The sequence below is a fragment of the Ptiloglossa arizonensis genome, chromosome 7 (genome assembly GCF_051014685.1).
Source record: "Ptiloglossa arizonensis isolate GNS036 chromosome 7, iyPtiAriz1_principal, whole genome shotgun sequence".
Lineage (NCBI taxonomy): Eukaryota > Metazoa > Arthropoda > Insecta > Hymenoptera > Colletidae > Ptiloglossa > Ptiloglossa arizonensis.
The window spans coordinates 19,697,373-19,724,516 of NC_135054.1; the positions used below are offsets into that span (position 1 = coordinate 19,697,373).

Below are 27,144 nucleotides of genomic sequence, written 5' to 3' on the forward strand. Positions count from 1 at the left end.
ACGAAAGTGGGCTTCCAATTTTCTTATGCTAATTCGGACGGCCTCCATTCAAAGGAATTCCTTTCTGAACGACGACTCCGGCCGTACGGGCCGAGATGCGCTTAATTCGTTTCACGTTCGTGCATTTGCAACGAGGAGGATCGTGTTCCTTTTAAAACCGAGTCACGGATTCCGGAGTTGCAAAATACTCGGACCACGGTGTTTGTGCGTGTGCAATGCGGCTTTCGACTTGAATAGCAATATTCGACTGCCGTTTTTCATATCGTATTCACCAACGATAGACCAATACAACATTGGCATGCGCTCCGGCGATCCGATTGTTTCAAAAGTTTAACAGATACATAGCGGTGCAACGAAACCTACGAGTCTACGTAGTCGAGTCGCTCGAGACGAATACCATCTTCTCGTATCCCCGAGTCTGAAGTTCTCAACGAACAACGAGAGTTATTATCGACTCGAAGAAGAATATTCATACGGAAGAATATTAATACGGAAGAATATTAATACAGAAGAATATTAATACACAAGAATATTAATACAGAAGAATATTAATACAGAAGAATATTAATACATTATATTAGGTTGTAGTAGCATTATATTAGCTCCTGTAATAGATTATATTAGGAGGGTATAAACATTTGACTAAATTATCTATTCTCCACTTTTGAAAACGAAACAACTTTCCGAACAACTCAATAATTAACAGCGAATACTTCGGTGAAAGAAACGTACCTACACAGTGGAGTTACTGAAAAATATATTGTCTCCATTTATTCACGAGACAGGAGATTGATACGTTCTACGCTCAGACATTGAGAAGAATCTAAGCCCATTCCTCAAGCAACACCAACTAGTTTCTCTTTCGTTTACCAACGCAACTAAGTACTTGTATGCAAATGTTTTCCAATTTAAATTTTAATTCCCACCGATATTTGCGCCGTACTCGATATCTATAAGTACGATAACGAATAGAAGATGCATATTGATACGTAATTACAGATACCTCGTTAAACGAACGCGCTGTTCTTATTCAGAAAAGTTTGCAACTCCGTGCGAATAACGTATATATTTGCATTTATTCTCTCGGACAAGATCGTAGAAATTTTCCATCGTTCTTCGCACGAATGCGCGAAGAAGTTCGAACGATAAAATTAATTTACAACGCGTACGAAAAATCGATCGTTTCGACCGACTCGGTAAATACCGAGACAATTTGTCGGGAGGACGAATTGTCGTTGATACATTCAAGATTGCACCGCTGGTATTTTCGTTTACGCCATCGTTCGCGATCAACGATTGTCCCGAACGGTGTTCGTTCGCGTTATCTGTGTTGATTTAAGTTAACGACTGAAATTTTCTATTGCTTCTAGGTACACGGTCCGCTCCGTCGGAAGTGAAAGCCTGAAAGATCGTGTCGCGGCGTCGGGACAGGTTTCGGAGAAGCTGAACGGTCGGGGTAAGTCGATTAAAGGATAGAATTGCCAAAGGAAAGGGGCCAATCGCATAAGCGATAAGCGGCTTAAATCAGAAACCGATATTGAGTCGTTCAAACGTTCCGGTAAACAAATGGCATTTTGCCAGACTCGGCTAACACACCGATTGGCAGTGTACCAATTTATCACGTGACGGGCTAACGAGCCAATAGATTTCGCAGAACGTCACTGACGTATTTAACCCGGACGAATAGCGGTCGTCGACAAATTTTAAACATAAATCCCGTGGACGCGGCCGGGGCCTCTTCTCGCCTCGTTTAAATTAAAAGTTCGGCTAATTGGGGATGTTAACCCTACCCCGTGCGAAATTCGGAACGTTCCCCGCGATCGTGTATATAATAATGTACACGTGTGCGTATGTATTTGCATTGTGTGCATGTGTGTATGTACACGCGTATTCGAAGCGATAACGTGGAACGGTTCACCAGAAGGAGTACACGAAAATAACTCTCTCGTTGATCCGTATCTAAGTACATAATTCTCTAATACGGTTTCGAAGATGTGAAAGAGGGTTCTAAATAACGTGGAGTACTTTATTCGTCTAACTACCGCCCTCGAGTACACTCGAGGGTGGGTAATAATATTATTCTGGATGCTCGAGCGAAAGAAAACGGTTACGTAAATTTTTTCATTCTTGTCACAATATTTGTTACAATTGATGAAAAGTACGGTGTACAAATAATTCAGCGGAGACGAGAAGATCGAGGGAATTATTTTTCTTAAGGTCGTTTGTGTTTACTCGAGCATTAGAATCGGTAATCGATCCTCGGACTGGTTTTAATTCTATTTTACAATATCTTGCGCAACGTTTAATCGCGATCTCGGAGGTTTAAGTATCGTTAGTAAAATTCGAAGAACCACCGCATCTGCAACGCGTTCTATCGATCTTTCCTCCCTCCGTTGCCGAAAGGGGAACTCTCCGCTCGCTAAGTAAAGAGGAAAAGAGTATGTCGTCCCTCGCTCCCCCCCGGTGCCTCGCCACAAAGAAAACCAAAGTTTACGTTAGATAAGGAGTTGCGTGCCAGTCGACCAAACAGAGATTTCGAACGCTTTGTTTGGAATCGCTGACAAAGATCCAGATTATGCGAAGCTAGCAGTGGACTCGCGATAAGGGAATAGTTCGAAGGCCGTGGTAAGATACACCGACTATTTACAGAACAAAGAGACTCGGAGAAACGAACGAAACGCACGTTTTCCCGCTTAATCTCGCGAACCGTGCAGCACGGTATCGAGCGGAACGAATTGCTTCGAAAACCTTAGAAGAAGAAAAAAACACACACACACACACACACAAAGAAAAAGTAACAAAGAATCGAAGAATAAATCTTTTCTCGGTCTATGGACAACGATCGTGAACAATTTCAAAATTAACCGAGTATTCTTCTCCAATTGGATCGTCGATAAAGTAAACAATTCTATCATTCTTCGAAACATCTTTCCCAGAAGGTGTCGTTTAGTTGCAAAAAATTAAGGACAAGGTCACTGGAAAGTCGCTACGGTCTCTACGAATTTCTTGCAATATTTAACAATATTTGCTTCGCAGCTTCCAAAGTTTTCGCGTTATGATTGATAAAAGCTTCGGAGTTAATCACGTTCCATGGTCCTCCGTTGCAAAATCTCGAGTTGAATCCAAATTGTTCGTAACAAAGTTAAACACGTTCGATGTTGAGCACGTTTGAGAAAACACTCGGTCGGACAGCTCCGCGCGTGCGGCGAACGCCCATGGGCGTTCATCGACAACGATCAACGACCGCGACTTTCGAAATCCCGCACAGAGTGGGCGCGTTCAGATCCCAGCGAGGGTTAAACGATCGTATCGAGACGCTCGGAGCGCTCTTACAAATAAATAGCAATTTATCGAATAGAATGTATTATTGGTGGGCTTAACGGGTCCGAGAGAACCCTCTGGGTGCCACGAGGCTTTATTCACGGAACCGAGCAAGGTCACGCGGACCCTTCTGGACCCAAGGTTTTCGGGCTCGCTGAGAATGCAAGATAAAAACCAAAACCACCGAATATCCTCCCGTGAACCACTTCCTCGTTCTAGAGTTTCAAGCGGCGGGCGCTGGTAACACTTTAGATTCTTTGTTTCTCCTCGGCGCGAGCAGGCCTGTGGCGATCAGAAACATCGGTGCTCGCCAACGAACGAAAGGAAACGCTATTTACCAGTCTCGCGTTTTCTATTTCGTTCTTTACCTACCCCGGAGGGTAAATGTATACCAGGAACGATCGTCGAAGGGATTTTTTCACCGTCCATCGAATATCCACCGTGATTCTATTCTTAGCAGCATCGTTGGTTCCGTATCAGGTACGTTGGAATAATAATTGCTCGGTCGCCGTGGAATTTGTGATTCATAATCATCCTTCCGGACTTCGTTACCGCTGGTATTTTATTGCGTATCCGGAGGTAGATTGAGATTGGAATGTACTCGGAGGTTTTCTCGGTTCCATACCGGCGATCGGGTACGGGTTAGGTCCGACTGTCTTGTTTCTATGAGATAAGACGATATTAGTATTCGAGTATCGAGAAATATTTTCACTTGTTTTCGAAACTCAGTCGATGTTTATGGTTAATAATTGGACGTGAAACTTGCGCGTATATTCAAATCCGGTATCAAGATTGTTTAATATTATCGAGCAAATCTTCGTCGAGTGTTTTCGACCACCTTCAGGTTCGTTTAAAGTATTCATGATAATACGAAATGTTGGAAAGGGAACGTGTAATTTGAAAGTTGGCATTGAGAAATAAAACTGAACGAATATATTTACATATGTGAGAGCGAACTCGTTGCACAAAGTTGCACCAGATTAAGAATCGAATTACGTACGTTTAACAATTTTAATATCGGCTTTGGCACGAGCAACTGACCTTGTTGTGTACGAAAGATTTTAACAAGAACTGGTCGTCAAAAGTACGATTCTAATTCAAATTTGAACCCAAAATTCAAATACAAATGCCTAAAATTTCAAACCGCAACCTTCCACTGTAAACTTCTATGCAAGAACCTTTTATTCCCAACTTTATTCAAACTTAAAATTTTTTTCCAAATTACAAATGTTTAAAATTTCAAACCATAGCCTTCCACTGCAAACTTCTATACAAGGACTCCCGGATCAAAAATTGTTCCCCTTTCGTTCCCAACTTTATTCAAACTTCTAATCTTCCTTCAAACCACAAATGCCTAAAGTTTCAAACCGTAACCTTCCACTGCAAACTTGTATGCAAGAACTCCCGGATCAAAAATTGTTCACCTTTCGTTCCCGACTTTCATCCTATATCAAATTTTGTCCAATCTTGGTGCGACACGGGTACTTGGAAGCGATCGAAAATTGCAGCGAGGTTTTCCCGCCCGATCGTGGCGTCCTTTGTTCCTGCGGTGCATCGCGCGAGCTCACGCACACAGGCTGCGCGTCGCGTACGTGCACCGACGTGCAAACTGCGCAGCGGGCTAATCTCGGGTAAAGATAAGAGAATCGTGAAGCATGGCGGAGGGCGGAGGAGGGCCGGGGGTGTCGCGGAGTAGGAGGGTGGGGGTCGGTCGTTGGTGCCGTGGAGGGGGGAGGGAGCACGTGGCGATGGCTAGGTCAAACGCGCACAATGCCCGAAACCGAGGCGACAGCCGACCCAGCGTGGAAAATACATTGGGTAATTCCGAACTGACAGCCGCGCCGCACCGCACCGCGTGTGTGCACACGTGCTCGCGCGAACGCCAGGCTGTTCCTCGGCGACGATTTACAAGACGCAGCGTCGCCGTGTTCGGAGTTATAATATGTAAGTGTCGTTCTCCTTAACCGCTTCAAGGGAATTGCCAGCTCGCTCGGGCTACGACTGAAATTAAAGGGTCCGGTGCAATAACTCCAGCTACGATATTTACCTTATCACGCGCAACGAAAGGTACTATCCAGCCTTTAATTGCCCCAGCTTTATCGTAAACCGAGTAAGATATCTTTGCGCGTTTAATTTTGTCAAAATATTTTTCTCGAGACGATTAAGAGGAACTTTCGAGCATTGGATATCTCTACGTGGACGAAAAATTTCTATCCGGACAAAGGTTGAGGGAAAGATTTTATTACAGAAGGATGGAAATTAGAATTTTAATTAAAGAACGATATATTTATTCAGAAGTTTCTCATCGCGAAATTTGCTCGTCGAATGCTTCGAATTTGGCTCGTAAGACGAATCGTTGAATTTGGTCACGATTCGTAAAGAGGTTCTCTTTTCGGTGATGTCGAAGGGAATGTGCGTTTTCTTTTTACTCGGAATCGACTTAAAGTATCTAAACCGGATACAGAAAGTCGTTTGTATTTCCGCAGGGATATATCGTGGAGTGTTTTATTACGAATTGCATCCATCCCTTGTATTCTCGCCATGTTGGAAGAATAACCAGCTTCGCGTAAGAATGAAAAGCTTATGGAAATCTCCCTCGTGCACGTTTTCCTGGGTGGTCCCGTGTAATCCCTTCCCGCCGCACAGAACGACGACTGTTTATTGCACGAAATCCGACAGTCCAAGGAACTTCCGCTATCATGTAGAGACTTTCTAGGAACGCACACGCTTCCGTGTTAATGTACAACGGTACGCAGCGTTATCGGTACGGCTATTTATCGCTTTGGGCTTTGCGATAAGCCCCATACTTTCCTTCGAAAATTGTACTTTGCGGCGTGCCACGTTTCTTCAGTATTTTCTACCGCTTCCTTCTCACGATTCCACGACGGTATTCGAATTTCCGTGGAGCTTCGAAACCGCGATAAAAGGTTTCGAGAACGAGGTAGCGATTAATCGATAGAAAAGAAATAGGCAATGTCGTAAATCGAATACAATCGGTCGTGAATTAAACAGAATTTCCACGGAAGAGAATTTTGCGATCGAACGTACCTTGCTCCGTTTGCTCTAAACCGTACAACTTAACCGCGCCAGCACGATTTCACAATTAAGCGCGCGAACGCGGCGCAGAAAACGGTGGCCGTTCAAGGTCACCGAGCGGTTGTCCCCCACCACTCTTCGCTCCGCTCGCTGCATTCAAAGGACGGAAAGCGAAAATTTCTGTCTCATAGAATACAAAGCGAGCAACAGGTCACCCGAACGACTTGCTCCGAGAAGAAGACCGAAGAGTATTTGTTACACTTTTTTTTCCTCGTAAACGGAAACATAAAAAACACTCGAGGATCATTGATCATTATTTTCAAAAACCTAGAACGTTCTCGTCTCGAGTGATCTACGGTTCGAATATTTTGAACCGACGGTTGGACGATTCGTTACCAAAGCTAGTGTGTACGAAATTGCGATTTCGAGTTGTCTCGCGCGCGCGATTCGAAGAGAAATCGAAGCGTCGACGAAACACGTCCGCGACTCGTTCCGTTGCAAAGTAAATATCCCTAGAGAAAGCCCGATCGGCCGATAAGAGGCGAGCGTGCACCCTGGTATTCGCCGCGGGTCCCGGAATACCCTTCGAGGGTCGTTCGCAGTATTGTGCGCAGTGGAGGACTTTCCAGTTAAAACGTGCAAATAAACAGCGGGAGTGGCTCGAATTAAGCACGGCTCCCGCAGCGGGCGAGAAGAGCGAACGAAAGGGGAGCAAAAAAGCCGCGGAAAAGGAGGGACTCGAGAGGGAGGCAAGGGCAACAGGAACAAGAAGAGGAACGATGCCAGAACGAGGCAGAAAGAGAAGATGGACGAGTGACACAAGGTGGTTGTGTGCTTACAACCGAGTAGCGACAGCGAGGAAACTCGCGCGGTTCGGGATCATGGTTCGAACTCCTTTCTCACCATTTTTTACACGGTACGAACAACGAATCAGGCAATCGAATTTGTTTAGAATTTTTTATATCCATCCAATGTTTGCGTACTGCTCGATAGAGATCGGGTTGAAGATTCGAAATAGAATTTTTTATATCCAATGCTTGCATACTGTCCAATAGAGATCAGGTTAAAGAATAGAATTTTTAATTTCTTTCCTTCACGGAGATCAAATAACCGAAGGTTATTTAGAATTTTTCATATCTTCCCAATAATTTGCACACAATTTTAGGCAAGATCGTATCAAAGATTCAGTAGACGATTCTTCGAGACGTTAATCGAATTTTTGATATCTTCTGAATAATTACGTACCGTTTAGCAGAGAACGGACTAAAAAAGTAAAATAAAAATTTTAAATTAGCTCGATGAAAAAGAACCCGGAGTGTTTCCAAGTACAACCCCGACTTGGTCTTTGTAACACCGAGCGTGAAATATTGTTCGAAGTGTTTGCGCGTTGTTCGGTACGGACGGAGGGTAAAGTTCGGTTCCGAGGACCGTTGTAAATTACCACCGACCGCGAGGCATCGTTTTAAATTTCAACGAGGTATTTAACGGTGATAAAAACCTCCCGAAGAATTCCCATCGCGATACCGCGCGCAGAACTCGCCGCGATAAAGCAAGAACTCGGAACGAGAATGGAGTCGGTCCCATCGCTACGATTCCAACGCATCCCCAAGATAAACTCAAAACAAAGCGCCGTGGGATAACGCTAATATAACGAACGAGGGGGCACCAACACGAAAGAGAGGACAACGAACTTGCCCCGTAATACTTGCTGCGCATATAATCGCGATTCTGGGTTAAGCACCCCGAGAAGCTGCTGCGCAGAATGTCACGTGCGTATTTATTGCGGAGAAACTGCCAGCGGTACCCGTTAAATCGCGCGCGAACACCTTTCGAGCAGCGATAAGCCACGCGCGCACGGAACTTTCTTGCGTATTTTAATTAACGATGAAAATCGAGCTATCGCGTCAAGGGTGGCGGTGTGGTTCTTCGATTTTCGGTCTCGTAACCGTGGAATCAATTTCGAAGCCGTGGTAACGATCGTGTTTCTGGAACCGTTCAGACAATCGAGAATCGAAGAAACGCGATTCTGGAAACTGGGTCGATCGATAGTCGTTCGCTCCGAGCGAACGTAGAGAAAATTCGCGGTTGATGCTGTTATTAGCTTTACTCTCGCGCGATAGTTTCGCAAGACGTGTATCTGTGTTATTTTTTTTTCTTTTTTTTTAAATTCAAGTAGATCGATTCGTGTACATTTTCTTAGGGAACTACTCAAAGTTCTTTCTCAGTTTTGGTACAGCCGCGTCCGGATGTAACGTACAGAAGTGAACGCGACGCCCAACGTCGCGCAATACCTTTCAAGTTAATTTCATTGTTTCTCAGAGCACTCAGGGAAAATTTGGGGGAGACGCTACGAACGACGATATCGGTTTCGCGGTGTCAGCGCTTCTTAAAAACTCGAGCCAGTCGGATCGATATTTTTTTCCCCGTCCGAGTCTCTTTCAATTTTAGAATAATTACGTTCGGACCTTTCAGAGGAATCGGGCGCGTCCCTTTCAAGTTAATTGCATTCTTTTACGGAGCACTTAGGGAAAATTGGTAGAGATGCTGCGGTGTTTAGAGTTACTCCCCCTCCCTAGGACGATATCAGTCTCGTAACGTCTCCGTTTGTTTTGAAAAATTCGAATCAATTATCTCGGAATTTTTTCTCCCCGATTTTTCGTTCTTTTGCAATCTCGGACCAATTATTCTTGAAAGTAAACACAAAAGATCGGGCGTACATCTTTCGAGGTAATTTCATCGTCTTTCCCTGCACTTTCGTTCCACTTTGTTCGCGTAATTCGATAACCTCCGTGCAATTTCGCTCCGGATTCTCGTTGTTTCCTGTCGCTCGAACGAACCGGTGCAAAAGCAATTTTCTCTTTTTTTTTCTTTCTTTCTTTTTTTCTTTTATCGTTATTTTTGTTTCACGGCTACGAGGTGATAGCGGAGACGCGCACGAAACGGTACGTGGAAACCTGTCCGCCCGGCGGAGACGACACGAACGTCGAACGTGACCTGGGTGCACACGGTTCTCTTTTTCTTCTCGGTTCGGTCTCACCGACTCTCGGGTTCTCCGGGTCTGACAGGCGTCTGATGTTCAAGGTCGAAGAAAACGCGACGACTCCGTCCCGGAATCCAACACGAATTCTAACCCTGGATGGTAGCGATGGACGACACACGACCAGACGACCAAGGTTAACACGCTGGCTCCCGTCGGTCTGTTCCGAAACGATCAAGGTTATTACGTACCGACTTCTAATGGCTCGTGACGTAGGAAACGATCAAGGACGAAGAGTAGTCGACTATCGCTTCGCCGCGACACTACTCGGGGATTTCACGCGTTTCTGGTCGCTCGGAGTCACCTTGAACGGATTTCAAGTATGTTTGTATTCCCCTGGAACGAAATTGCTATATGGCCGCTCGTAAAAGTAACGTAACGTATCTCGAGTGTACGGTCGAGAGATTTCGATGTTAGAATTACCAATGCTAATTCAACCCGATTAGCATACTTAAAGTTGGAATACATTCAATAAGCTCGATAATTGCGATAAACGAATGGAACAAGATAGGTGGGAATTTCCCAGAAAATTAGATCGAGATATCTAACAATCGATTCGAATATAAGGGACAACGATCGATCGAGTTCGTGCGAAATAAATAACGAATTTTCTCGTTTGGTTACTCTTAGGTATAAAAATACACTTTTCTTTTCGTTTTACGAAATGGGTACGATTTTGCAGTCGAATACATACGTACTTGATTGTGGCAGATTGGTTAAGGTTACCGCTAAAGTGAATTAGAATCGATAATTGTAAGTTCAGATTGGACGAAATATGTAAAGTGTATTATGCGTACCAGCTTCTTCGGAGATTGCTATTCTATAATAACGCTTCGGTATCCAGAAAAGGATACGTTCAAATTTACTCTTTTCCACGGTAAAATTGCTCTCCCAATTAACAAGTTCCGTATTTATCTTGGATTCGAACATTTACATTTGTCGAGTTAAATAGCGTCCATTCCAGAAAATAGACAACACTTGTTTTTAACATAATTCCACGGAAGAGTCAAGGATCAAGGCATTTCCATGTAGTATTTATCCAAGCAATTACGGTATCCTTCTTTCCCCTGTTGTCGAATAAAACGGTTTTTAGTCAATTCCGCGAAGCGTTTATATTTCTCGGAGCAGAGTGCAAACTCCGTGCAGCAAAAAGGCTACCTTCGACTTCGTGGTTTTAACAATTTTTTCTCGCTTTTTTTTTTTCTTACACTAGCGTTTCTTTCGTTTCGTCTTTTTCTCTACGGGTCGTGACGTTGCTAATCGCGAAACGTTTCCTTTATTTTCCACTTTCCTCGAGCGTTCGAACCGGTGTCGGAACTCGTCGAGTCGGTGAGAAAAAAACGAAAAAGAAAAGAAAGAAAAAACAAGGCGGCGAAGATTAAGGATCGCGTTACCCGTTGAAAGTCATGAGTCATTATTTGAAGAAGCAATCCTTCGAATCGGGTTACGTAACTCCGTAACGAAAGGTGGATAGTTCTCTATGGTGCGCAACGTCGATGTTCAACGGCGCGCGATCTCGCGATTTATTTATTCTCGCATCGATCTTCTCGTTGGACGTGTTTCGCAGCCTCGGGGTGCCCCGTTGACGGGTACCGATCCGAGGCGATTTCGTTTTCCAGGGTCCGCGGAGGAAGAAAAGTTTTCGAGGCTCTTCGGATCCAGTGTTCCAGCGGGACACGTAACAGGTCCGTGGAGGCTGAACTGGAAAGTCGTTGGCATTCTTTCGTACGCACGCGGTGCGTCCGTCTTTCTTGCGCGCATACTTAACCTCGCGGAAGGATCCAGAATCAGCCGGCTGTAAACGTGTAGATCTCTATGGACGTTATATACGCGACGGCTAACCTCTCGGGTCAAATGGCTAGCTCGTCGAACACGCTCGCATCGGCAGCCTCCTTCTCTACGCCTCCAACTCTGACATCGTTTCACGCATCGTCTCGAACACAAGCGTCCACCGGGTGGGTGTGTCGCTAATCAGACCGAAACCTTTTTCATACGAAAACGGCAGTAGCCTCGCAGGACACCCAAACACGGTTTCCAACTTGGAACACCGGGTATAGACTTTCAACGTTACACCGTAGATTTGTGTTTTCTTCTCTGGGAAGGGGAACCGATAACATTTCTGAAAGTAACTTTGGATGGTATCTGGAGGCGAAAATGTGGATGTGGACGTTGCAGAGTAGGATTTTTTAGCTTCTTTTTCGATTGGTTTGGAAATATTTCTGAAAGTGGTAGCTAGAGACACAGATATTATTGTGGATGTTATAACGTAGGATTTTGTTTTGGTATTCTTTTCCCGACAGTTTTGGAAAACTTTTTCCCACGCGTATTTTTTTAACGTATTTCCAACGTTTGTAGATATTTTCCAGGTAGCTACGAAAGAACATCATCGATGCGAAGCTTCCGAGAGAATAACACCGTTCGTACAAAGATTCCCACTACAACCTCGATTGCTCGATAGATTCCCTCCCCCGATTGAAAACTCTCGCAACATCGAACCGAAAATCGAATCCTCGGAATCGAGATCCCCTCGATTCCGTAGGAACCGTTCGACCGACGAGAAACGTTCGTCTCTCGGTATCGAAAGAGAAAGTACTCGTACATTTTTCTCCCTAAGACAGTGACGCTCTCTCGTATTTTATTTCGTCGGGGTTCTTCGCGATATCCTTAACGAAAAAGGGAGCTACGCGTTCTGGAATAACATCGAGCGCACGAGAAGAAACATAAACAACTTGACGTCCGCGTTTTGTCGCGGGAAAACGAAACACGCGCGCTAATTAACGCGAGAGCTAGCCGGGAAACTAGCTCGGTGGAAGATCAAAGCGGTGCCACGCGCTTAAATAGTGGGTGAAAACGATCGCGGTGGTGAAAAAAAATGGTCGGATCGGAGCCGTGGTACGGTGGACGCGTAGCCACCGAGTCCGAATTTTCACGCGATAAATTCGTGAGGGGCCTCGCGAAACTTGGAACCGGGCCAAGCACCACCGGCTTCTCTCTGCTCTGCGCTGGACCAGTTTCTTTATCCGGCCGCCGGGTACAGCGCGAGCAGATTTCGAAACGACCGGTTCTCCTTCCACGAAACGACGGTGGCTTTCGGGACGACGAAAATAAAGCGGCACCGAAACACCCGCGATATCCTTGCGGAGTTTACGATCCTGGAGGTAGAAACGGCAGCAGCCTCGTTTCCTCGGCCATTTTCGGCCATCGTTGTATCCTCATCGCGATCGATGGATAACGCAACGGGACGAGCTAAGTGGAATGAACATTGTGGGATCTTTGTTGACCTGGAAACTTTTTGCTGTACGGATTCGACGAAGGTCGCCACGCTGTTTCCTTCTACGGATTATCGGGTACCTGGATAACTTGCGCGCGGACTACGGAGTACGGTTCTCGTACGCCTTGATCGCGATTATGGGTTACTAGAGGTGTTCGTCTACAGAGGGAATAGAATGGAACTTTTTTGAAGAAATGGTACAATTCTTATTATAGGTACTTTTGTTATTTAATTTCGGTCGACTTTGTAGACACTTTTGTCATTTACTTCTGGTATTAAAACTGTCCGATTGTGTTCCTCGATATCACGTTATCATATTTGATGCAAAATGAACGATTTTTTCAGAGCGTATAAACATTTGTTTAAACTACGTATTCTCCATTTTGGAGAACGAAATAACTATCCGCACAACCTAATATTTATAAACGCAAAAGTGGATCTGGATGGTAGCGAATGGACGAATCTGGACGAACAGGAAGTAACGAAAGTAGTAGTAGCGATTGGACACGTTTAAATGTTAGAGAACTAATACACACCTAGTTCCACTTACTTCCGTTTACTTGTAAAACGAAACGACTTTCCGAACGACCCAATATTTAATTTTCGAATAGCAACGGTGGTGCACACTTGGACGCAGTCGTTGAAAAAATGGGAAACAATTTCGGTGCGAAGGAAAGCGAAGATGCACGGTCACCCTGGAATCAATAATTCAAACGACGCCGTATGAATTTATTTTTCTCTCTTCTTTTTTTTTCTCTCTCCCTTCCCACTCGTACGGCTCGCGAATCGCGCGTCGTCGTAAAAAATTTACGAGATGTACCGGGGTGGTGTGTGTCCCCTCGAGGAGAGCGTCTTCCTCGTCTTCTGGTTCCCCTTCGTTTTCCACGGACTCTTGGTGCTCGTCGAGCAGTCGTTAATCTTAACGAGCGCGGGTCCGAAGAGGCGGAGTCGCCTGGCACGCACACCATTATACTCCGGTCTCGATTATCCGAATACCGTTTAGTCAAACGCTTGATTATCCACACTGTATCTAAGACGGAGATAACGATCGAACACTTTGATCCTCTCGCAGCTCGAGAGACAACTACGAGTAGCCGATTGTCGTCACTGGCCGATCAGTGCACAAATTTTCGATAAATCGTTTCTAAAATTTCAATCGAACGTGCGTCGTTCATACATTTTCGTACAAACTCGATACTGAAATTATAGTAACTCTTCCTTGATCGAATTAATGCATTTTGTGCGACAAACTCGACATTGAAATTATAGTAAAGTAAACTGTTCCTTATTCGAACGAATGCAAGTTCCTTCGATAATATCGGGTTGCTCGGAAAGTCACTTCATTTTTCAAAATGGAGAATGTATAATTTAATAAAATGTTTCTACGCTCTAAAAAAATCGTGTTTCATTTTCACCAAAAAAATAAAAACGAAATGACGACCAACCCAATGAAACAGTCGCTCTTTCGTTATTAAATTTCCTATCTTCGAACGGAGCGCTGTATTCGAAGAGAATCGACGATTCGTTTAAAATATTTACCAATCGTGTTTGGAATAATTATACGTTGGTGTATTGGATGTTTACGAGGGCGTCGTACGTTTTCGTTTCAACGATACAAATCGAAAGGTTGGATAAAATATTTACCGTTCGTCCCTATAATTTTAATAGAACGCTCCGATCGCGGTACCGGTTACGATCGACGATAAGAAACTATTATCGTATCGGAACGGGATCGATTAAGTGCTCTTATGAAACTTCAGGCAACAACTTTGAACCTATACGCGAATCTTATCTAACGATTCATCGTGTTTCGGTATCGAAATCGTTTGATCGTTCGAAGAAATCGGTTATCTGCACAGGAAGATCCCAATTAGAACGGATTATCGAGCTCTTGCTATATTTGGCAGGAATGCAAACATTTGTATCACGTGCCCGTGAAACACGCTTGTTAAGAATAATTGCACGCCTCTACCGGCGAGCCTATTTCCATGGAGGAAGATTATCGTCCGAGGAGACGCGGTTGCGTAACCGGAAACCTTTTTTCTTTTAATAGTTGGCGTTTCCGACCGCCGCGGCGCGTACGCGCCTTAAGGTTTATCATCGATGGCGGACACTTTGAAAAATTCGTTTCTCGATCCAACGACGACGGATAATTCACAACTCGGTTCTACGCGATCGTTTTATCGATTTTGATCGAATTTTGAGCGATCTCTTCCCCGATTTCCCATCTCGCGAAGATTTCTCCACCGACACCGAGTCCAAGTATTTTTGTTTTTTTTTTTTTTTTTTTTATTCTTTTTTATAGCACTTCTCGATCACCTCCGAGATTCTTCAATATTCGAGTCACGCGTATCCTCTCGGGATCGATGGCTTATTACCATAATAAAACGTTTCGATGCAACCCTTTTAATTCGTCGAAATCGAGTTAGCAAACGTTCAAAGTTTCGTGAGAGGTAGAGAGAGAGGGAGGAGCGAAGGAAATTTATATCTAACAAACGCGTTTACTCGATTAAAATTCAACGCGCCACGGATTATCGATGCCGGGAATAAATAATCGTTCCGTGAGCGATAAATTCGTGAAATTTTGAAGTCGTTTACGTTTTGTCATTGAAAAAACACCATCCGGCGCGGCACGTTGGGCGTAATTTATCGATGGTTCCGAGATCGGAACGGATAGGAAACGTTCGGGGCAGGAATTTCGGTCATTAAGTTTAATCGCGCTGCGTTGCGAATAAATTTTCGCGCGCAAACGCCGCTGATAGCGTCTACGCGTTACGCAATCGGGAATTTATTCGCGCACTCGGAGCGTTTCTTTTTCGTTCCCGAGATTTTTTGTCGTTCGTTGCGTTCACCGAGTGTTAAGTAATAATAACCGAACGAAGTGGGAGTAAGTTTTCGAGGTTCGTGCGCGATTGAAAAAAAAAAAAAAAAGATAAAAAAGGGAAAAAGAAAAGAAGAAGAAGCACGTTCTTGCGCGACTAGAAAGCGTCCATTGTTCCACGTTTACGTTAATTTTCCGAAAATGTTCGCCTCTTCGAACGTTACGACAATATTATATAAACCCGTGGAACCGATTTCTGCGTCTAAAATCGTATCGAGTAATTTTCGTATTCTTTATTTTCCCTTCCAGAAATTCTGTCCGCGATTTGTTTAATATATGTGTGCCACAAATTTGCCATGTGACACGTAGCGGGGTACAATAATGTTGGATGAAAGCATTTCGGAGCTTGGAAGTCTGGTTCTTGGAAGCGGTTCGCGTTGTACAGGGTGTCCCACGAAATTGGGTCGGGTCGAAACAGTTTAAGATCGGAGAGAAGAAGGAAAACACGATAACGAAACCACCGATTTCTATGTTTTGTACGCGTACGCGTGCGACGTGGTCGTAAAGCGCAACCGTTCTTTTCGCAGAACGGTGTCTTCGAACAAAAATATTATCCATTTCGTAGAAGAAAAGAAAATACATAACCGATCGTTTTTATTTATACTCCTCGCGGTACGTGATTTTATTTATACTCCCGTTGTCTCTCTAACGCGGCATCACGGACGCTGAACGATCGAATTATGCCCGATTAAAGCGATCTTTTTCCATCGTTGTTTGCACGCTCGAGGTTCTCCGTATCGGTCTTTGTAATTGCGAATATCTTGAACTTTTTCTCCCGGCGGTATTATCGGCTCGAAGTTGCCCGTGATTTGTTTGTACGCGGGTTACAGATTAACGATGTGACGTCGGAGAGGAGAGGAAATCCCTCGTACGTCAGCCACCGGTTACTCTCCTCTCTCCCCTCTCTCTCCCCTCTGTCGAGGCTGGTAGCCGCAACGGTCACTTCCTCTTCTTCGTCCAAGTTTCTGCCGGCTGGTGCCAAGTAGCCCTCCGCGAAATCGTTGACCGCCTTTTCTCGTCCACGATAGCCAAACGCATGACTAATCGCGACGAAAGTCAGGCGTGTGTCTCGCGTCTTCCTCGAATGCCACCGCCTCGACTCGTCGCCCCGCGTCTTCGATTCTCTTTCGATCGACTTTTCGACTTTTACCGATTACGGAGAATCGGATCGATTATTAATACCGCGAACGAAACGGAATAAAAGAAAATAAAAAGAAACAAAAGACACGGTGGGGGAGAAGAATACAGAACGATCGCAGCTACCGCTCCGTTGCGCGAATCTTCTTCGACGGAACGCTATTACGAACAGAGTATGTCCTTGCGCGGTATCCCTTCTCCTATCGAAACATTCTTCCACAGCGGTCAGAACCGTGCAAGATGCGCGCGATAAAAAAAGAACGCGAGGAACAACATCGCGGAGATTCAAGGAAACCTCTTCTTCAACGACACCGTCGAGAGACACATTTCTACGTAAAAATCGAACACGCGATCAAAGACGTAGCGTGTCGATGCGTTCTCTCGTTTGTCGAACGGAGGGAAATATAGTATTGTTCGAGCGCCTTGGCCCGATAAAGATTTCTCGAGTGTTTCGAGAATACGTGAAATCGGGGAAGATTGCCTTTTGTTTAATATCGATGTAATCTCGCGACCGAAGATGTTCGAAAAATGTAACATTTTCTTATCGAAGGGATCGAAGGAAAGAATTATACCAACTCCATAGCCCGATGCTTGATAAAAGTTCCTCGCGCGGTTCGAGAATCGCGAACGAAACGTGAAACCGGGGCGGTAAGATTGCGCGTTAAATCGGTGCGCAGACCCCGGCGTGATGTCGCGTAAAATGAAAAACGCATGAAAAATATAATCTTTAATTTTTTTCTCTCGCGACGGAGGAGAAGAGTATTCGAAAGTTTCAAAAATTCCGTGCGAGGTCGATCATCCCTCCGTACGGTTGAAAAGTGAGCTACGTGAAAACAAGGCGGCTGATCATTGTTCCGCGTAGGATGTTCGTGGACGGTTTTGTACGCGTCGAAACGAAACTGGAATGCAAATGCACGCGGTGGCTCGCCACGTCGAAAACATCATTCGAAAATCCCACCGGAGTGAGGCCTCTATTCGTGGTACGACGTAGCAGCATCTCCGGTTGGCACGGACCGCGGTCTGTTTTCTTTGGAACCAGAGATACGATCCGTGGCGGTGGATCGGTGTGCGTCGGTGCATCGTCGTTGAAAACGTAGGTGTAGGTAACGCGGCGTGTATCGTCGATGTGTCGCTAGTGGGTGCAACGAGTAGCGGCGGTACGTACGGGCGTTTCGCGTTCACGCCTCGCGACAAAGATCTTTCTGCCGCAGGTGGTCAGCCGCACGATATGCACGTGGCCGGCGCATGTGCAGCGCACATTGCGCAGAGCCCCGCCAGATCGAATTGGACTCGCGTAAGCTCGATTTCTGCGTCCCGAGGCCGACGATAAGGGCCGTCTCGGGCACTCGCGAGCCGTGGGGCTCTATCGGACGATGACGCGGGAGACGATTTCCCGCTCGCGATAACCGCAATCGCGAACGACGAGTCGACCGTTTCGTGAAATTTTTCGGACGCGTTTCGCTTCGATGGGATCGCGTCGATCGAAAACGACGCGGTTTTACCATCCATCGACGCGCGCGCGTTCGAAAGCTCGAGAACGAAAACGCGTCCAGAGGGAACGAAAAAGCTTCCACCAGGAGCGTTCCGCTCGCTCGTGCGGTCAACGATTGTAGGTAATGTGTACCGTACGGTACTCGTTTGTTTCTCTTTAAGTATTTCGCGAGGGGTTATCCTCGATTCTTGGTACGAAACCGCTTTCGTGAATTTCTCCGCGACGTACTCGCCCGATTGGGTAATTTGAAAAGGTCGAGAGGGGGGATTTCACGAGGATCGTTTCGCTCGAGGAGTTAACGATTCTTGGTACGATTCGCTGGTTCTGTGAATTTTTTTTTCATCCTTCCGAGATACACGTGTATTAGGTAATTTAAAAAAGTCGCGAGGGAACGAAGACGGTTCCACGAGGAGGATTATTTTCATCGTTCGAGAGGTTAACGATTTTAGTACCGGTTGGATTCGTTCAAAGAAGTTTCAACGAACGAACACGGTTCCGCATCGGATCGTTCTACGTAGTGGAGGGCTCGACGGTACTTGTTACAGCACTGGCTCGGTGAATTTTTTTCCGATGCGCGGGAATTAATTAAAAAAAAAGGTGAAAATAAGAAGAGTGGCTTCACGAGGATCGCTTCTCCTCGCTCGAGGGACTAACGGTTGTAGATAATATGTACAGCACTGGTTGTTAATTTTTTCAAGCGCCTTGCGCTCCCGGTCGAGGGGTTAACGATTCTTGATAGTATATACAACACTGGCTGTTAATTTTTTTCAAGCGTCTTGTCTCCTCGCTCGCGGAGTTAACGATTCACGGTTCACGGTAGGTGCAGTACTGGCTTCGTGAACTTTTCCTGGTTCGATTTGAAAAGCAAAAATTAAAAACAACAAAAAAACCAGGATGGTCTCACGAGGATCTCCCCGTTCGAACGATTGCAAGTTGCAACATTGGCGTTTAACTGAACTCACGTTTGACGGAAGATTACGAATCTTCTCGGAGCCGTGACACTATTTAGGATAGGTCGTTTCCAAGTCCCGAATTGTTACTATTCGGACCAATGTCGTGCCTAGGTGTTTCGGTGCCTGTAAAATGAAAAGATTCTTCGCGATGGATACACTTGTCTGTATATTTTTCATCGAATAGTAAACAAATTTTGCTCGCGAAGCGCGAGAAAAATTATACGAAAACTGTTCCCACGTTTCTTCACTTTGTCCACGGTTAGTGTACGTCGAGACCTCGTAAGTGTACCCTAAAATATCTTAGTTGCATTAGAACTTACGAAAGTGTACCACCGCGAGCAAAGTGACCCGTTTTGAAGAAGGGAGCACGGATCGTTCCCGCCAAGGTCGAATCCATCGTGATCTTGAACCGTTTGGTTACCACGCGACGTTTCGGGGCGTTCGTCGTTTCGTCGTCCCGATCCCGAAAGTCTTATTGCATCTGTTTACGCGTGCACGTTCGAGACCGTTTGGACCCAGCCCGTACATATTTATATCTTCACCGTCAGTAGGTCGTACAGCGATTCCGTAAAATTACGTGTGCACGCGTTTGCATATTACGTACATGACGAGATGATCTTTGTTTCATGTTGTACGCAAATACCTGCACCGCTTGCCAAAATTTCACGCGGCTCTGCCAGATCGAAGACAATTTTCATATCAACTTACATCGCGCAGTCTGCGCGAGTCGCTTCTCGTTTTATCGTTCGATACGATTCACGAACTTTGTCCTGGACAATCGACTATCGTGCAGCGATACCGAGCTTACGAGAAGTACATCGCACCGTGGACACCTTCCTAGATGTTAATAAAAATTCTACAACGTTCCATGGATCGTTTCGAGCCGAACTTTGTTGCGACGATCGTGTCGTTCGGGTAATGTGTACTCGTGTAATTTTTTGAATCGATCTCGCGCAATGTCAATTCTCGAATTTGATAGAAACGAAGCTTGTAGTCGAACGTTGTACGAATCTCGACACGGGCCTGTGTATTTACACGCGAAACTCGCTAAAGGCACACCTACGGGAGTTCGTGTTGGTTCCTAAATGCGTGAACTGGCAATGTCAGCGAAAACGAGAGATTAGACGGGCCGAGACTCGCTGGCTCAGGTGGACGTTGATTTACTCCTTTTCTTTTTCACCGTCTTCCTTTGTTCTCTCTCGGCTGTTTCGTGTTCCGTTTGCTTCTTCTTTCAGTTCCGCTTAAAACGTTTCGACAAGGCTCGAACGTGACTCGTATTTTTGCACAGCCAAGAAGAGAACGGTCCCCCCTTTTTTTCTTTTTTTTCTCTTTCTCAAAGCGGACAATTTGTTATAAACGCAGAGGCGGGGTCCAGCTTGCGATGAAAATAACATTCAACCCTTGAAATTTATACTTAGACGTTCCGTACTTTGTTCCCCTTTCTTACATCGCGATTCACTTTGTTTATTTGATGTATTTCCAAACGGAGTTACGCGGTTGTTTTTATACCGTTGCCAAATTTGTTGTTCTATGTGCACAATATTGCACACATTAATTTGTAACGTTCCACCGTACACGCAGACGCGGCGAGCAAAGCAACGAAAGAACTGCGCGATCGTCTTTGCGCGCCAACGATTAAATCCCCTCGAGCGAGGGTACGGGCGAAATCGGTTGAACGTTCAAGGTCACCGCGAGGCTTCCCCCACCGCGTCGTCCACCGCGCCATCTATCGCTGTTTCGCGCGAATACCGTGGAAATACGAGATACACGAAAGCGGGAGTTCTCCGGTCGCGATTCACAGCGAAGAAAGTGGCCTCAAGCCAATAGATTTCGTTCCAACTGTAAGATTCTATTTATACACAGGGTGTCTCTTTCGTTTCGAACGAGATGCAGCCTCTTTTATTACATTGGAACGTCTCGCGAAGAAATCGAAGCCGAAGAAATTTCTTCTCGACAAAATTGTACAAACGAGTCCCCTAAATGTGAAACGACGTTCGTGAATCGCGTTTTCTTTTTACACGATCGAGTGATCCCCCGTGTCGCGACAAAATGGACACCCTGTGTGTTTTTTCGTTCTTGGCAAAGTAGACGAAACACCAGGTGGTGGGGTTCCGATATCCAGGAACCGCCTTTGAAATTGTTTAAACGCTCGGTGTCTATCGAGCGTTAAATAATACCCGTTCGCCGCGCGCGAGATCGTTATTTTCCTCGCAGGATCGGCTTTAGAAAGCGGCCGAAGAGCGTCTAAAATACGTTACTGTTTGTTATTAATGTATTCTTTATATCGGGACCCAGCGACGTCGGTACGATTAGCATCGCACGTGGGAGGAGGATCGGTCTACGCGCGCGCAACACAAATAGGCGGATCCGACCGAACAATTCGAATTATACCCGCATAATTTACACGGTGTAATACGCTCATATAGTCGGCGCTGCGAAATGTACACACACGAAATTGCTTTCACGAGGATACGTCAGGGCTTATCCCATTTGGACAGCTGCCAATGTACCAATAGCCTAACCGGTGAGATGCGCCAAAAATAACGAGCCGCGGCTTCGAAAAGTTTCAATGTGCGAGAGCTGTCAATTAAGTGACAGCCGGTGGGGGCTTGTCAGGGAAAGGAACCAGACCCGGGATCCCTTTACCCGCGTCGAATTTCCTGCGTTATTCATTGTATTTATTATTGGCGGGTTCGACCGATTGCGCGAAGCGTTAGAAAGGAACCCCCCCCCCCCCAAACCCCTTCCTCGAACATCTCTCCTCCTGAATACTTCGACGAAATCGAGAAGATCGACGTTTGTATAAAGATGACGGAGTCGTTGGCGACCAAGTAAAGTATTTTCTACTGGAAGAATTGAAAAGAGGAACAATGGAGTATTCGAGACCATTTTTGGGCCTTACGACTTTGTCTTTTACTCCTCACGATGGAGCCAGTATCAGTCGTGTAAGTAGAGTCGGTGAATGTTGTATTTCTGTTTTGGAAAAGTTGGCGAGAGGAACAATGGTGTATCTGGGACCACTTTTGGGCCTCACGACTCTCTCTTTCGCTCCTCGTTTACTCGCGTAAGTAAAGTTGGTAAATATTGTATTTTTGTATTAGAAAACCAAAAATAGACAGTGCGTGCCAAGAAATCGTTGAACCTGTCGCGGTAATATTACTTTCTCCGTCGATCCGATATTTTCTTCGCTCGCAAAAATTTAATTAGCCGCGCGAGGACGATGGAACACCTCGTATCGTTTCACGGATCGCGCGTCGCGACAAGTAAACGCGACTTTCGAATCGATATTCGCGCGTACCCATCGAACTCGATTCTGTCTCCGTCTGCGTAGAGTATTCGGGTCGCGTACCTCGAAACGTTTAACCGTTGTCGGGAACCCGCGCCTCTTATCGCGGTAATTCGTTGAAACGAACGTTACGAGGGAAATTAGCGGCGACGTTACTCGAACGAATCGGGCGACGATAAGGAGGCAATCTTCCCGCGTCTCTGTGCTTCTGCGGCCGGTTATCGCTCTCCTTGTCCGGATGAAAGTCGCGCGTAGCGATAGCGATTCGCCCAGGCCCAGATACGGGCCGTGTGGAGTTCCAGCGAAACGGAGGAAAAAAGACGCGAAAAAGAGGGGAAGTGACGAAAAAGAGATAGGGCTGCCCGTTTGGCGCCGCCAAGTGAATCATCCATTGCGAAATAAATCTCGCAGCTCGCGAACCCACCACGAACGAAAGATGGCGGGTTCGATTTCGCGATTTCCGGGACGGTTCACTCCTCGGTGGCTACTTCGAGCGCGTTTTTCTTCGAGTCGGTTCGTTGGCATCGTGGAAAACGTTTCGAGGTAACGGAACGCTATCTTATTTATTTTCTCGCCACCCCTGGCCATCGATATCGAGTAATAAAATTATCGAGCGTTTCGCGAACATTGGGCTTGCATATACTTACGCCGGAAAGGAATCAATTCTATCGTTGCAGACGTTTGCAATTGTGCTTAGCGTGTGGGAAGGTAGAAGAGAGTCTCGTAGAGTGTTCCAGAGGCTTGCCAAAGTTACGGAACGTGGATCAGTTTGGTAACGTAAGGATCGTTGTAATAAAATTAACGATGCTTGCGTCCAAGCCGTTTGCGAGTGTGCTCGTGCGAGAGGGTACGGGAGGATCTCGAAGAGTATCGCAGAGACTTGGAACGATAGTGGAACGTGGGTAAGTTCGGTAATATCGGGATTCTTTGGTATTAACTATTTCATGGAGGTAGGTACCGAAGAGCTTTTCTAGAGATCTGGATAATGAAAAATCACAGTTTTATTTTCTTACCACTTTCTAGTTATCGTTCTTTGTTTCGATTCAGAGAACGCCACGGAGAACGCGTTTCGATCGCATTTCGCTCGGCGACGCTAGGTGGTCGGTGGCGTCGTTGCGCGAAAAACGGTCCGAGATAATGAAAACTCTAGCTCTTGTTTATTTTCTTACCACCCTCCCGGCTATCGTACCGTTCTCCAATTCGTTCACAATTGGTATGCAGCTCTCTATTGTTCGCTCCCCCTGTTATCGGTTCGATAATGTCCCTCGATCGAGGGAGCGCGATTAGTCCCTTATTACGGGAACGCACCTATGCCCGGTCGTTGTCGCAACGATCTTACGTTATCACACCTCGGGTTATTGAACCCACGAGCGCAACGGAGAACGGTGACTAGGCTCTTTGCGCACAAGCTGCGCGATCACCCGATCTTGATATCCTACAACGATCGAAATGTCACACGTTTCCGCGACAAATTCCAGGGACACCGTTATCATTCCCATTAAACGTCACGGTGCACGTGACGAACACAATAGCTCGAATTCGTGTAATTGTAAATTTTTATCGCCGCGAATTCGAGTTTCGCCACGATTCTCCGCGTTATCGTTCCGTACGTGATTCGTGTTACTTTTCTTCCGTTTTTATTCACGAGCTCGATCAGCGTCAACGGTGCACGTCTCGTCGTTGCATTCATGCTCGTTTTCCCGATATCGTTCGTGCCTCGTTGCGCGAAAACGTTCGTTCGCGCAACGATCGAAAAACGCAACCGAGACGAAGAAAATAAAGGATTTCGCGTCGGTTCGACATTCGGTTTCACGGACTCTTCCTCGAGGACGCTGTACCCTACGAGAAACGAACATTCGTCGAGAAAAGTGCGCGGAAATAGCCGGACAAATTACGAATCAATTAGACCGGCGCGTCGCTACGAGGACGAACATCGATCAGAGAGACGGGAGCGCGAGACAAATGGCGCTCGAACCGAGAAATAGATTCGTCGCTGGCGTTCCGTCGGTGGGGGATAGAGTCTTCCAATTCTCAGCGACGTTACAACCAGGGCTGTCTTTCCGCTCAGACGGTGGCCGGCAGGAAGTTGCTGAAAGCTTGCCACCGAGCGCCGCTGTTTTTACTGGCGATCGACCGGTAAACATTTACATCCTGACCGTCGAAAACAGCCTGACGTCCCATTTCCCGAATCCCAGAACGCGCAGACCTTATAGACTGACTTCGAGTCGTCCGATGGAACTTCTAATTCGATTTGGACGAAATTCACGGGCAACTTCACGCTCGAATCAGGGTTCTTTTTCAGCGTAATACGGGTAAAATTTACTTTAGCGATCAACTTTACTCGTGAAATAGATTTTCCAAAGATAACCGTGATCAATGCAGAGACAGAGTTCCCCAAAGGAGGAGTGTACGGAGTCCTTGGAACGAAGGGCTTTGGAAAAAGTAGTCCCAAATTTCTATACCGACACGGTGTAACAAACTCCTCGGTTATTGGCAAGGTGAACGGTCTAATAGTCTTCTTGCAAAGGGCGATATCATTCAGAGAAGTCTCATTTAGTTCACATTGTAATTAATTCGAATCTTCGCAATTATCGACCACTCGCTCGATCTATAGTTCACGAGTCGATGTTTCCCGCGTTGTCGCGAGGAAAGTGTCTTCCATCGTCCCGTAAACGCGCGTTGAAGTCGAAAAGGGTACAGATCGGTTCCCTTCCCTTCCGGGGGCTCTCGAGCAGCCATCGCGCGAGCAAATATCGAGGGACCCGTGAATTCTGGTGACTGCGTGCGCGCGATGCGTCGGTGTCGTTTAATTGTTACGTAAAGCGGCGATGTTTAGATCGGAAAGTTGAAAACGAGGCGAGAGGGTGGGAACGAACGGTGTTCGCCGAGCGGTGCCAAAACACACCGAGAGTACCGCGGCGAGGCGATCGTTAATCACACGGGAGGATTCGTCAAGGATCCGTCGTGGTTGCGCAAGTGAAAGAGATCCAAAGAAGGCGAGCCGGCCGTGAACGCGTAATAGTAATAACGCTTCCAGACCCTCCCGGAGCGGTCTCGCCGCGCGGATCGCACGCTTTATCTTCTTTCCGTGGACGTTGCCGATGCTTTTTTAACGACGAGCAGGACCTTCGGGCGCCCACGCGTTCTCACGCCCACCTACGCTGCCCGTGCTCCTTTTTATTCCAACGAGGGACTATTAATAGACCCTCGGTGTTTCTCTCCGCACGAAACTTTGTCTCGTTCCCCACCCTCACCTCCACCCCCCGCCACCGCCGCGGAAACGATGGAAAATGATCGTGTTCCCTCCCGCGTTTCTGTTTAATCGCGGGAACGACGGAACGTGTCGCGAGTACCTAAGCTGGAAAGCGTACGGCCGGAACCTCTACCAGTCACACGTTACCGAAACATTTTTTTTTTTATTCGCGAGAATTATGGAACTTACAACGATGTTTCCAGGTTTATGGTTCCCTGTCCGATGAAACGCAGTGTGAGTACTCACGGAAGCTTTCGTGTGCTCCGAACATCAAAGTTTTTTCTACGATTGGAAATGACAGAACGCACGACGACGTTCACAAATTTCTGGTTATCCAAATGATGAATGTCAACACGTACCTACGGTGGTGAACGCGAGAGAAAACGAAAGCTGCGGAACTCGAGCTTTCGCGAATCGTTGGAAACGAATGGACATCGTTCGTATTTTATTTACCTTTCCTCCAAGTACCCGCTTCATTGGTTCCTCTACCTGTGGGAACGATACGAAATGGGGCAACGCAGGGGTGAACCGTTCTCCGGAAATTGAACGGCGAAACGATTCGAATTAAAAGGACAACTCGTATTTTATTTATCTACCGTGGAAGCAGCCACGGACACGCGCTCGTCGAGGGAAATTTTCATTTGCAACCGAAGGGAGAAATTCGAGCGAGGGTTGCCGCGTACGCGCATCCTATTCCAGTCGCGAAGCTAGCCGCGCTTAAATCGGGCTTACGAGCCGAACATCGGTCGCTTCGCACCTCTCACCCACGGTTTTATGTCCTCGAGTTTCGGCGGTGGGGGAAGAAACGACGCGGAGGAAGAGGGGGAGGGAGGGTGAAAGTCCAGACGGCGCCTGGAGGACTGGCCTCCCTCCATTCCCAGTCTGACGACCACCTTTCCCGCTAATCCACGGTACACGAGTCTCGCCTTTTATCCCTTTTAGGTTTCTCCGCCCCGTAAAGCCTGTCGTCTCGCGCAGACAGGAACGGAAGTATTGTTTCGCGACGAGGAAACGACCTCTCCGATCTTCTCCCCTCCTCTTTCGGGAAATCGCGACGATCATTTTCGTCAATACGTGTCGCACTTTAGACTCTGCATAATTAACAGGCTCCGGAAAATAAATACACTAGGGAGAAATTGAACGTTCGAGATATTGAAAAGATTTTTGGGCGAAGAACAATTTCAATTTGGTACCTCTTCTAATTCGTCTTCCAAGGATTGGAATCCGAGGGAGTGGTAAATCCATGGAAAGTAAACTAGAAAAATTACCAAAATGAAATTCTCCTGGAACGAGTTCGATCGCACTCGATTCGCAAGAACGCGTTTCAACGTGGAGAAGAATCGAATGGAAAACACTGGAAAGATTTTTGGAAAGTTTGCAGAGCGCTTCGCGGAAAAGCGATGGTTCTTCGGATACGGTCTGTTTCGAAAACAGTGGACTATCTCCCGGTTGGATCTCCTTGCAGGGATGGCTGGCA

General features: G+C 46.3%; 1 protein-coding gene and 1 long non-coding RNA gene across 3 annotated transcripts; both read left to right on the forward strand.

The window, feature by feature from the left end:
• The first annotated feature begins 1,399 nt into the window (after positions 1-1,399).
• LOC143148835 (uncharacterized) lies at positions 1,400-26,377 on the forward strand. 2 transcript variants are annotated; one of them, XR_012992618.1, is made up of 2 exons: positions 1,400-1,456; positions 25,871-26,377. It is a non-coding gene; the product is annotated as an uncharacterized LOC143148835 (long non-coding RNA). The 2 variants fall into 2 exon arrangements; XR_012992619.1 differs by lacking the exon at positions 1,400-1,456 and adding an exon at positions 9,601-9,714.
• LOC143149666 (uncharacterized) lies at positions 3,636-9,928 on the forward strand. Its single transcript, XM_076317236.1, has 3 exons — positions 3,636-3,801; positions 9,274-9,722; positions 9,841-9,928. The coding sequence occupies exons 1-3, from the start codon at positions 3,706-3,708 to the stop codon at positions 9,926-9,928; spliced, it is 633 nt and encodes a 210-aa protein (XP_076173351.1). The 5' UTR covers positions 3,636-3,705.
• Positions 26,378-27,144: the final 767 nt, after the last annotated feature.